Raw genomic sequence first — 12766 nt, forward strand, 5'->3', positions numbered from 1 at the left:
AAACATTAAAAAAAGCACTTCAAGATATACATGGGAAAATTGTATTACTATTACTCTCCTTATTTTAGAGATAGAATAAGGAGGATATGTATGGGATGAAATACTCTCCTCACCAACGTATTTGACATGCGTATGGGACTCTATTCTCATATCGTTAAACCTTAGGGGGAGAAGGTTTTAGTAAATACATCAGCAAGTTGACCCCGCGTGTGTGTATGTAGGTGATCCAGTTGACGACGGTGTAAAACTAAGTGCCGAGCAAAATGGAAATCTACCTCTACATGCTTCATTCGAGCCTTGAACATGGGATTGGAGGCAAGGTATAGAGCACCGACGTTGTCACACCAGACAGTGGGCATAGTGTGTTGAGAAACATGGAGTTTTCGAAGGAGATGTTGCACCCAAATGATTTCTGTAACCGCAGTAGAAACAGCCCATAGCTCAGCTTGGGTGGAGGATCGAGCAATAGTATGTTATTTCTTTGCACTCCAAGTAATAAGATTGGGTCCAAGAAACAATGCATTACCACTGGTGGATTGCCTATCGTCGGGACACCCAGCCCAATTGGCATCTTCATGAGCCTGAAGTTGAAAGGAAGTGGAAGGATGGATGTACAAACCATGAGAAATAGTACCCTTCAAAAAGCAAAGAATGTACGGTGCTGCAAGGAGACCACAATGCTCCGGTAGCGGGTAGGATTAGGTAACAGGTCAACACAATCGTTAGGGAGATGGCAATTAGAACCCATGGGGGGTTGGCATGGGCCTAACATCAGCAAGATTGGCTTTCTTCAATAGGTCAACAATGTAGTGGCGTTGAGAGAGCAACAAAGAGGTGGGTGTTCATGACACTTGAACGCCAAGGAAGAAGTGGAGATCCCCCAAGTCCTTGATGGCAAAGCTCTTAGAGAGAGAGAGAGAGAAGAGATGACAGACTCAATGGCAGGGGCACAACTCTCAGTGATGATAATGTCATTGACATAAATCAATAGGTATATGGCAAGTTGTAACAGATGAGAATATAATCGATAGAACCAGGCCCATGGGGCCTGTTTAAGCCCATACAAAGCTTTATGCAATACGCAAACAAAGTTGGGCTAAAAAGGTTCAACAAAACTGGGTGGTTGGGCCATATAGATCTCCTTAAAAAGAAGCCCATGGAGAAACACTTTCTGAACGTCCAAACTGTTTGATGGGCCAATGATAAAACACAACAAGAGAGAGTATTGTATTTATTGTGATGAGTTTAGCCATTGGGCTGAAGGTCTAAATGTAGTTATTCTATTATGTTCCAATACATGTTATCTTTATTCGTATAATTTTCTTGAGATTAAAAACCACTTTTCAATATAAATGTGGATTTGAGAAATTATTTATTTTATTAGTTTATAAAATATTAGTTTTGAATATTATTTTTTTATTTAGCTAGAATTGTTGAGCACAAATGTGGATGTTGGGAGTGATAAAATATTATTTTCTTTCTTTTATTATCATAAGGTGAAAGGTGGCCTAATGGATCAATGTACTCATGTGTTTATACGTGAAAAATGCAAATGCCGTGATTCAAACCCAACCTATCGTATTGATATTTAAATCCTTCCAATGGCATATTGGAGGAGTGCACCCATATTCACATTGGTGTATTTTTGATTGCTAGAGAAAAGCAATATTCTTCTAATATTTGTTTGCTGATTTAGTTGTCTATTTACTTGTATTGTTTTCTATTTGTTGTGTTTCTAATCAGAAAGCAGTGTAAAGGGCCATCTCAAAAAAATTGTTGGCACTACTTAAAAGGCTTCAAGGTAGTCTACAACTTGACAACTAGCAACCATGGAATGGAACCCTTGATTTTAAACCAAGATTCCTACTGATATCAGAATTTGTTGATGCCGACCTCCATCATTCAAATAATCTTCAGAAGCTCAACAAATTTAGTTAAATATACCATTAAAACTTCAACAACAGGCCTCGATTTAAAAATGAAATGAAGGAAAAAACATGAAACATACTATATTCTTTTAAAATAAGAGAACCAAAATTGCAGATAAATGAGTTCCGTCAACAAATCAAAATAAACTCTACAAACTGCCGCAACACCAATCGAGCTTGAAGCAGGGATGCATTTGACCACAATAATGAATAGAAAAATAAAATAAAAATTCCTAGTTTAATCTTTAATTCCTCCGGTGAAATTGCAGAAATGCACACAGGATGAATTGATCGGTTGTTGTCATCAAAATTTTTGAATCGATAAAGTAAAAAAAAGAAAAAGAATGCAAGATGGAAAGGAGCTGCAGCTTACCTAAATCTCAAGGAAGCAAAAGCTTTTTCTAGGAGGGAGAGATTGCAATTTGATTTGAAGTCCTCTCTCCTCTACTTATTTGAATTCACTGTCAACTCAAATCAGTTGAAGTGGTGGTGATACCAATGTTCCTTGGAGGGAGATTAAATTAAGGCCTCTGTTTTTTTTTCATATATTAGTAGAACGGCCCATGCGATGCACGGTGTATCTCAGGCATAGATGAAAGTTTACAAACTGTTCAAGTCCTATGACAATTATGTAATACATAAAAAAGACTATCCTCACAAAATGCCAAGATCTAAATTTTATAATATGCATATAATTTTGGTTGCAAATGCATTAGATTGAAACATTAGTGCATCAAATCAATGATAAAATTACATTCAACAATATTATATATAGATACAGTTCATCCCAATGAAACACAAAATTTATGGAGAATAGGAGATGCCACTCTTAACCGATCTCCTGTTTTGTAATAACCTAAAACCTATGAAAATAATTACTATATATTAATGGTTACAAGTAAACAAAGCTATTATGCTAATTTACACAAATAACCAATGAATAGCAGAAGTCATTATCTAAGATGACTATTAAATGACTTGCATTTAAGCCTAAAACATTTCCTTCTTACTTTTTAATTAAGAGGAGATAAAAAAATTAGTTGAAAGAAAAATTTATCAACCAACCACTAAAGTAACATGTATGCAAACACTTTCTAAGCATGTTGAGCCCCTCTGCACATTTGTCCAAGAATAAAACAATCGAACAATTCAAAATGTGTCACAGCGTTACATACGACTTAGGACATGAGTTGTAGGCCCTACTTAACAACCACACACATGATAACATACAATCCTATTAGCCAAATGCCCTTACAAGACCTGGGCCTAATTGACAAACATGTTGAGGGATCATGGAATGACATTTTTATATTTTCATTTTTCTATAATTTATGGTTTCCTTTGTTTTTTTTTTTGTGATTTTTGTTATTTTTCATCAAATTTTATGATTCTCTACATTTTTTGTAATTTTTTTTGCGTATTTCTTTGTTTTTTTTTTGTAATTTATATTAATTTTCTCATTTTCTGTGTTTTTTATAATTATTTTGTAATTTTTATCTTTTCTTTAATTTTTGTTATTTCCTAAATATCTTTATTTATATATTATGTATTTTTTTGTAGTTATATTTTTTTCTAGAATTTACGTATTATGTGAAAAATTAATGGGTTGGGTTATGGTAGGTTTGGGTTGAACCCAAAATGGGTCATTAGTGGGTTGATGGGTCAAGTGTGTTGGGTTAAAGCTCAACCCAAACCTAAGTACCTAACCCACCCAATTTCCTTTTAGAAACGATAATGTTTTTTTTTTTTTGCCAACAATTATCATGAACCCTCATATAGAATTGGTATGTCAGAATAACCATAAAAACTAAGGGGGTAGAATTAGTATGAAAAATCAGGGTCTTTTGACCACACTAACTAAATCATTCTCATTTTTTATATATGGGAGTAGATATAAATTTATGGTTTTTCTTTCTTTTTTTTGTAATTTATTTTTTTCTTCAATTTTTATGATTTTCTATATTTTTTGTAAATTTTCTCTCTGTATGAAAATGAAATACATAATGTGAGATTTGGTAAATTACAAAAATATGTAGAAAAACTAGACAAATTTATGTAATCAAATTATTTTTGTTGATAATGAAAATGAAATACATATTGTGAGGTTTGGTAAATTACAAAAAAAATGTAAAAAAGTTAGACACATTTATGTAATCAAATAGAAAAATATGAATAAGGTTGTAAAATTCTCTTTTGACTAAAATACTCATTTTTTTTTAATTTAGTCCATTTTTTAATTGTGAGGTTCAAACCCATGTTTATGAGATGCAATCCGATATGTTGTTAATAGTATTTGATCAGATTCGAATATTCCCTGATTCGAATCCGATCCAATCCATTTGCATCCCTACCAAACAGGTAGGCTTATCAATGATACTTGAAACTTCACAACTCAATTCAATTATCACATATTTGGATGAGGTGTTTATGTAATCAGATTTGTATTTAGCAATTTACATCCAATTAATAATAAAAAATATAAAATATAAAAACAAAATATACATAAAAGTTTATAGGAAATTTTGGTTATATTATTACTATCATTTTCGTCATCTAGAATTGCCATATGCACGTGCATGCTTACTAGTAGTTTTAACATTATAAAACACATGTTTCTTTAAAACTTACTCAAAAAATGAAATTCTTCTGTTTTAGGTGGCAAGTAAACAGTTTCAACCATCGAGGTCAAATGGGTAAACACATGATGTTATAATTAAATAATAAAATGAAAAAGATAAAAATACAAAAATTATAAAAAAAATACATATTTTATAAAACAATATTTGGTCACATCTCTAATATCACATATTCTTTATATTAAACAAAACTAAGTGTGATAAATAAAATTATTTTTATATACAAAAATATGAAAATTTTACAAAAAAAATTTGAAAACATATTATTACTATGATGATGATCATCATCATTGAAATTGTTACATACAAATCATGTACATATTTGCTAGTCAATGCGACGATGTTAACAGCCCAGTTCATACGGGTTTGCCTCAACCCAAACCTGATTAGCGCTGACCTAATGCAAACCCGATGGGGTTGGGTCAATGTGGGTTTGTTCACTAAACCCGGTTCACTGATCCCTAGATATTAGCATCATGCATGAATTATAAAGAATTCTTTTTGTTTTAATTTTGCACCCATCTATACTTGGAAACACAAATGAAGAAACATGCATGTATCAAACTTACTATTCGGTTTAGGGATGAGTTACGTAATTGAAGGGTTTTTTCATTTTTTGAGTTATGTTTCAATTATGTTGCTTAGGAGATCACCATTTTTCTTGGTACAAAATTAGGTAATTGAAGGGTTTTTTCATTTTTTTTGGAGTTATGTTTCAATTATGTTGCTTAGGAGATCACCATTTTTCTTGGTACAAAATTAGGTTCTTAGTTTAATTACAAAGATCTTAAATTTTCATATTGATATATATTAATTATTAAAAATCTATCATTAACTAATATATTTAGCAATTAATAAATATTCTGAGAATTGTATGAAAAGTTCTTTTCTAGGCTGGGGAATTTTAAGGTACAGGTGTCAAAATTTTCTAACTACCTACTCATCATGTATAACTGTATGATGATCGGGACCCTAAAATTTTAGGCCTTAGTTCAGCCATGTAGTCATTCAAATCAAAAGAATCCTAACTGATTTCCAATGTGTGGCTATAGTGATGTCAAGGTAGGGTTCTGGTGTGTAAGATCTGAACTAATTTTCAATCCAGATTTCCTACAAGCTACCACAGGACACTATAATCCACATAAATGGTAACATGAAAATACATTGGTGCCCCACATGTACGTCTCAGTCTGCACTTATTATGAGATGTTCATAAGTGAGGGCATGCTCTGTGGGGTGCCAATACGAATACGAATTCATAAGTGAGATGTTCTCAATGTGATGTGTGGATAGGTTTCAAAGGATTCTGATGGCCTGCCTATATATAGGAGTTCCAAACTGATCAATTTCTATATCATCTATGTATATATACGATCACAACAGAAATTCTTATACTACAAACTCATGAAAGTGAGGATCCAACTAGGAAAGGGGCTGGCTATGAAAACAGCTGCCACTAACATGACCACAAAGGGTAGGTGATTTCCATTGAAATGCAGGTGGAGACCTACCTACGAAGACGAGGCTAATGAGATACTGACCGTGGAACACCACACAACCCATGAAACCCTGCCATCTGTCCAGAAATTAAAAGAACCCAACCGTCCACATAAGCCGATAATTAATAATATATATATATATCCCATTCAATTTCATCAATAACAGAGCCCATTAGGATCGACTGAACAGTATGAGTTTATTGTTTGGTCAAGCAGGCTACATCTCCGGCATGTGCCATTCAGATTTTTCATTTTCTTTTGATTTGTCTGAAGAAGCAACATATCCTAGAAATATTTAATATAAAGAAATAATTTGTTTTGTCTTCATTGATTGATGCTTAGGTATATCGACCTCAAATAACTCACCAACGGAGTTAGATGGAACCGACAGTAACCGGGGAGTCTGAGCTCTGTGGGGCTGCACCAAATTCATTCCTCACATGCACTCGCTCTCCAGAGTTGTTGGTAATTTGGCCACGAGTGTTCGGTCAAGCACGTGATATCCTAAGTTCCCAACTACCACTTTGTTATGTTTATAAGTCATTCAATGTCCTCCCCTTGAACCCATCAGTTCATAACACCTCAAGCCACCAGCATCTTCAGCAAGGGCCGGCCTCTAATTAATCCTTCAATTCTCTCTCAGCTAGCTCAAGGCGAAAATGGTTACCGTGGAAGACATCCGCAAGGCACAGAGGGCTGAAGGCCCGGCCACGGTGATGGCCATTGGAACAGCCAATCCGCCCAACTGTGTCGACCAGAGCACATACCCCGACTACTACTTCCGGATCACCAACAGCGAGCACAAGACAGAGCTCAAAGAGAAGTTCAAGCGCATGTGTAAGTATCAGTGTATCACTCTGATCACTGTCGAGTCGATTGGCAACCGGCAGTCAGTCGGAAGACATTGTCCCTGGGTCATGGCATCTGTCTATTTTGAGTGAATTGATCAAAACAAACACAGATATTGAGCTTTAGCTTATTTAGAGGGATTTGAATTTTGAAGTATGATCATATCATACATATAGAGAGTTTCTTTAGCTAAAGTGTTTGAATATTATTCATTGTTAGATTTTTTTTTTTCATCCAGTTTTGGGTGAATTTATTGATCCATGGCCAAGACAAATAGACCTGGCCAAAAGTAGAAAGACTTTAGGAATTGAGTAGACTCATAATCCGGATGACTCAACGATCCGGCTGAGTTAGACACATTAACCCAACTTAATTTGTTTCTCTCAAGACTCTTAACAACTTTGATGTGCATTTCAGGCGAGAAATCAATGATCAAGAAGCGCTACATGCACTTGACCGAGGAGATCTTGAAGGAGAACCCAAACATCTGTGAGTACATGGCTTCCTCGCTGGATGCTAGACAGGACATGGTGGTGGTTGAGGTGCCAAAACTGGGCAAGGAGGCTGCCACGAAGGCCATTAAGGAATGGGGACAGCCTAAGTCCAAGATCACCCACCTTGTCTTCTGCACCACCAGTGGCGTCGACATGCCCGGGGCTGACTACCAGCTCACCAAGCTCCTCGGCCTTCGCCCCTCCGTCAAGAGACTCATGATGTACCAACAAGGATGCTTCGCCGGAGGCACGGTCCTTCGCCTGGCCAAGGACCTTGCAGAGAACAACAGAGGCGCCCGTGTCCTTGTCGTCTGCTCAGAGCTCACTGCTGTTACCTTCCGTGGCCCAAGTGACACTCACCTCGACAGTCTTGTAGGTCAGGCACTCTTCGGGGATGGAGCAGCTGCAGTTATTGTGGGTGCAGACCCGGTGCCCGGTGTAGAAAAGCCTTTGTTTGAGTTGGTGTCGGCAGCCCAGACAATTCTCCCAGACAGCCATGGCGCCATTGACGGGCACCTGAGAGAGGTTGGACTTACCTTCCACTTGCTCAAGGATGTGCCCGGTCTCATCTCAAAGAACATCGAGAAGAGCCTGGTGGAGGCATTCCAGCCTCTGGGCATCTCCGACTGGAACTCAATTTTCTGGATCGCCCACCCTGGTGGTCCAGCCATCCTAGACCAAGTGGAAGAAAAGCTGGCCCTTAAGCCCGAGAAGCTAAGTGCCACACGACACATCCTGAGCGAGTATGGAAACATGTCAAGTGCTTGTGTGCTGTTCATATTGGATGAGATGCGGAAGAAGTCGATTGAGGATGGCCTCAAGACCACTGGAGAAGGGCTCGAGTGGGGTGTGCTGTTTGGGTTTGGACCAGGGCTCACCGTTGAGACTGTGGTGCTTCACAGTATCGCTGCCTAGAGAGAGATGCATGGAGGCTGCAAAATCTCTCTTAACCAAATGAATGGTTAAATTTGCATTTTCTTCTTGTTTTCCTCCCTCTCAAGTGAATTGAGATGTGGGTTGGTTGTGTTTGATCTGGTCTTGTAATTGTAGTATGCCAATGTGTCCTACCGACAAAGACATCGATCAGAGAATGTATTACTTTATATTTAATAATACATATGGTCACCACGTTCTTTGGCTATATACAAGTGACCCACCCTGACCCAGTGGATTACTTTCCCAGTAGTGTTTTTTTTTTTTTTTGTTTCTAAGAGCAATAATTGCTTTTGCACAGAAATATGTGTTACCATTGATGCCAAACACCCTTTAGAGAGGATAGTGGAGTAGCTGGAGTTGGGAGTTGTACATGTATGTTTGAGATGTTTGGAGTATATAATTGGCAAAGGTTTAAATCCACATAACTCGTTTGATCTTCTTACAAAACTGTATTGAACAGTTTGGGAAGAGTGCAAATACAAACATGTACGGTGCAAAACCATTTATACAGTATTTTTAAACCTGCTATTTTTACTGTGTATATTTGTATTTGCACATTAAATGTTTGAACAAATGAGTCCAAATCTGTAAGAAACAGGATGTGACAGTTCCTAGGACACCAGTCAGAAACAAACATGTCAACTGATTGTTACAAGATGTTTTAGTGAGGTATTGGTTTATCCCAACCATTTGTTAGGGCTCTGAGCAAACCATCTCATACGGAGTTCGGCTTCAGTCGGGCAAAGCCCATCCGAGCAGTCTTAACTGCCTTGCATTGAGAATATCATCATATTTGTATGTTTTATTTCATGAAGAGATATTTTCGATGCAAGGTTTTAAAAAACTGTTAGAACGGTGTGGGTAAACCCTGATAGAAGCGGATCTCTCTTATACTCATAATTTTATATATTGGGAGAGTGGCTTGCAACCCTTAGGTCAGTCACGAGCTCTGAACGTTCAAAGGTCAGTCGAGTCGATGTGTGGGCTATCCCGACGTTATGCTTTTAGCTGATTGATGTGCATGCGCGATATGTGCCATTTAGTATACGCGATGTGTGTGTAGTGTGGCGTGCTGTGTGATACGTGTTGAACAACCATCTTGTAGAACAAAGAACTTTTTTATTGATACTAGGTTACTGATAGTATATTCGGAGGTTCCCAGTATTCCAATTCCTCTATATAGGCTTACTGTTAAGGTCTTCTAGTCAGTGGGTATCGGGTCCGAGGACTCTGGTAATTCTATATGATACTTCCCAATTGGGTCCGAGCTTTCCTTCTCCTGGTGCGGGCACTATGACTTTGAGGAGAACAAGATCGCCGGTTTTGAATTCCCTTCTTTGGACCTTAGAACCATAGTATTTGGCCATTCTTTGCTATTGTGTTGCAATCCCGATGTATGCTTGGTTCTATGCTTCTTCCACTAGGTATAGTTCTGCACGGAGGTCTCCATTGTTCTGCTACTCGTCGTAGAACTCGATCCGAAGAGTCGGCGAGCCTATTTCTATGGGTATCATGGCTTCGAACCCATAGGCTAGGTTGAAGGGCATCTCCCTGGTAGTTATCCGCGGAGTAGTCCTATAGGCCCAGAGGATACTAGGCAACTCCACAACTACCTTCCCTTGGCCTGGTCAAGTCTGGTTTTCAGGCCGTGTAATAGCGTTTGGTTGGTCACTTCGGTCTGCCCAATACTCTATGGTTGGTGCACGGCTGTAGTCTGGTAATCGATCCCTAGGTTGGCGCAGAGGGCTTCGAACTTGCAGTCAGTGAACTGCGCTCCATTATCCGTGATAAGAACCCAAGCAATGTCAAACTAACAAACAATACCTTGCCAGAAGAAATTTGGGGCATTATGTGCGATAATGCGTGTTATGGCTTCAGCTTCCACCCATTTGGTGAAGTAGTCCACTTCCACTAGGAGGAACTTTTTTTGTGCAACTACGGTGGGAAAGGGGCCGAGGATATCCATTCCCTACTGCGTAAAGGGCCACAAGCTAGTGTTCGACTTCAAGGGAATTACTGACTAATGATGGAGATTGGAATGCCTCGAACAACTATTGCACTTTCTGACAAGCCGTGCTGCATCCTGCTTCATGTCGACCAAAAGTATCCTTGCCAGAGTGCCTTGTGAGACAAGGTTCGGGTGCCAAGGTGATCTCCGTAGATACCCTCATGTATCTCCCTGAGAACATATTCAGCCTCAGAGGGTGGAAGACAACTTAGGTAGGGGAGAGTGTGTGAGTAGCGATAGAGTTATCCCAGGATCAGGCAATACCGAGCTGATCTGTGCACGAGTCTCTTGGCCTTCATTCGGTCTTCTAGAAGTGTGCCATCCCAGAGGTATTGTATGATGGGGTTCATCGAAGATGGGACATGCTGAATAGGGAGATGAGGAGGGATGTCGGTGCAATATTCGGCTGGGCCAAGGTGTCCATCCGCACTATTGAGTCAAGGTTGGTTTGCGACGAACTGGCTAACTTTGATAGTGCGTTAGCTCGGATGTTTTCAACTCAGGGAATTTGTTGAATATTGAACTGCTCAAGCCATTGTATGAGCTCTTGCACCTTCTGTAAGTAGCTCACCACAGCAGGAGTCTGCGTCTCAAATTGGCCGTGGATTTGGTTAACTACCAGTTGGGAGTCACTGAAAGCTTCAACTCGTTGAGCTCCGAGGTCTAGGGCAAGTCAAAGTTTGGCGATTAGGGCTTCACACTCAGCTTCATTGTTGGAGGTTTTGAACTCCAACCTAAGGGCGTGCTCTAGACCATGTTGTCTAAGCCGAGGAGGATGAGGCTGATCCTGTTGCCTTATCTGTTGGATGAACCGTCTACATAGAGAGTTCATATCTGCGGAGTTAGGGTCGGGTCCTGTGTGGTGAAGGTACATTCTGTGATAAAATTGACCAAGGATTGGGCTTTGATGGTAAGCCAAGGAACATAGTCGATGTCAAATTTGCTTAGCTCCACGCTCCACTTAACTAGGCGGCCAAATGTTTCCGGCCTTTGGAGTACTTGCTTGAGGGGATGGTCGATAAGCACCCGGGCATTTTGAGCTTGGAAGTATGGTTTGAGCTACCTTGCCGAGGTGACTAACGCCAAGGCCACCTTTTCTAAGTGGTGTACCGGGTTTCTACGCCATTAAGAACTTTGCTGGTGTAGTAGATCAGTCTCCGTACCTGGTCTTCCTCCTTGACTAGTACCAAGCTGACGACCTCATCCCTGGCTGAGAGGTAGAGCAACAACTTGTCCCCTGGGCTCAGTTTTGTAAGGAGAGGCGACGAGCTTAGGTATCTCTTTAGATCCTAAAAGGACCATTCACACTCGTCGGTCCATTGGAAGTTCTTTATGTGTTTGAGGGCCTTGAAGAAGGGCAGACACTGGTCCACTGATTTGGACATGAATCTGCTGAGGGCGGCTATTCGTCTGGTGAGGCGCTGCACTTCTTTGTGCGTCCGAGGTGATTGCATGTCGAGGATGGCTTGGATTTTTTCTAGACTGGCTTCAATTCCTCTCTTTGTAACAATAAATCCCAAGAATTTGTTGGAGTCGACCCCGAAGGCGCATTTGGTCGGGTTCAACTTCATTCTTTACTTCCTAAGGGTGCTGAAAAATTCTTTAAGGTCATTCAAGTGGTGCTCGACCTTCTTGCTTTTTACGAGCATGTCATCAACATATGCTTCAACATTTCAGCTGAGCTGATTCCATGAAGACTTCATTCACCTGCCACTGATAAGTGGCACCAGTGTTCTTGAGGCTGAAAGGTGTCACCTTGAAGCAGTACAATCAGTGGTCAGTGATGAAGGTGGTTTTCTCCTAGTCATCTAGGTGCATCTGATTCTGATTGTAGCCTGAGAACGCATCCATGAAGCTTAGGAGTTTATGCCCTGTCGTCGCATTGACAAGCTAGTCGTTGAAGTCAATGCAGATCCTCTACTTCCTGTTGGCCTTCTTCACCATTACCACATTGGCCACCGGTCCAGGTACTTTACTTCTCGAGTGAAGTTGACATCAAGCAACTTTTGGACTTCGTCAATGATCACATGCCACTGTTCTATAGTGAAGCTTATCTTCTTCTGCCTGATGGGTCGGTAGCGTGGGTCGGCGTTTAAGTGGTGGGTGATGACCTTGGGGTTAATCCCTGACATATCCGCCACCGACCAAGCAAACACATTGGCATGGTCCCTTAGTAGCTATACTAACTCATCCCGAAGACGGTCTCCCAAGAGAGATTCGACTTGGACCATATTTTCAAGGTCTTCATTGGAGAGTGGCACTTGGACAAGGTCTTCGAAAGGTTGGTCATGCTGTGTATTCACGTCATCCCGTAGATCTATGCTTGTAGGTCTGCGTTAGGGCGCAGTTTTTGGCAGGAGGTTAAGTAGCACTATCATGCAGCCCTTTGGTCTCCATGCACTACTCCCACACCGTA

The 12766-nt window shown here is 39.8% G+C and overlaps 1 protein-coding gene across 1 annotated transcript; it reads left to right on the forward strand.

Moving 5' to 3' along the window:
* Positions 1-6592: 6592 nt before the first annotated feature.
* On the forward strand, positions 6593-8547 carry LOC148865207 (chalcone synthase-like). The gene is made up of 2 exons (XM_088976697.1): positions 6593-6900; positions 7330-8547. The coding sequence occupies exons 1-2, from the start codon at positions 6723-6725 to the stop codon at positions 8319-8321; spliced, it is 1170 nt and encodes a 389-aa protein (XP_088832823.1). The 5' UTR covers positions 6593-6722; the 3' UTR covers positions 8322-8547.
* Positions 8548-12766: the final 4219 nt, after the last annotated feature.

This window comes from Nelumbo lutea, chromosome 3 (genome assembly GCF_056320005.1).
Source record: "Nelumbo lutea isolate HS-2025 chromosome 3, American lotus-T2T, whole genome shotgun sequence".
Lineage (NCBI taxonomy): Eukaryota > Viridiplantae > Streptophyta > Magnoliopsida > Proteales > Nelumbonaceae > Nelumbo > Nelumbo lutea.

What these genes read in the sequence shown, in the direction of transcription:
- LOC148865207 (XM_088976697.1), top strand. Translation starts at nt 6,723, where the DNA reads ATGGTTACCGTGGAAGACATCCGCAAGGCACAGAGGGCTGAAGGCCCG. An exon ending in AGAGAAGTTCAAGCGCATGT is followed by an intron (nt 6,901 to 7,329) that starts GTAAGTATCAGT and finishes TGTGCATTTCAG; the next exon opens with GCGAGAAATCAATGATCAAG.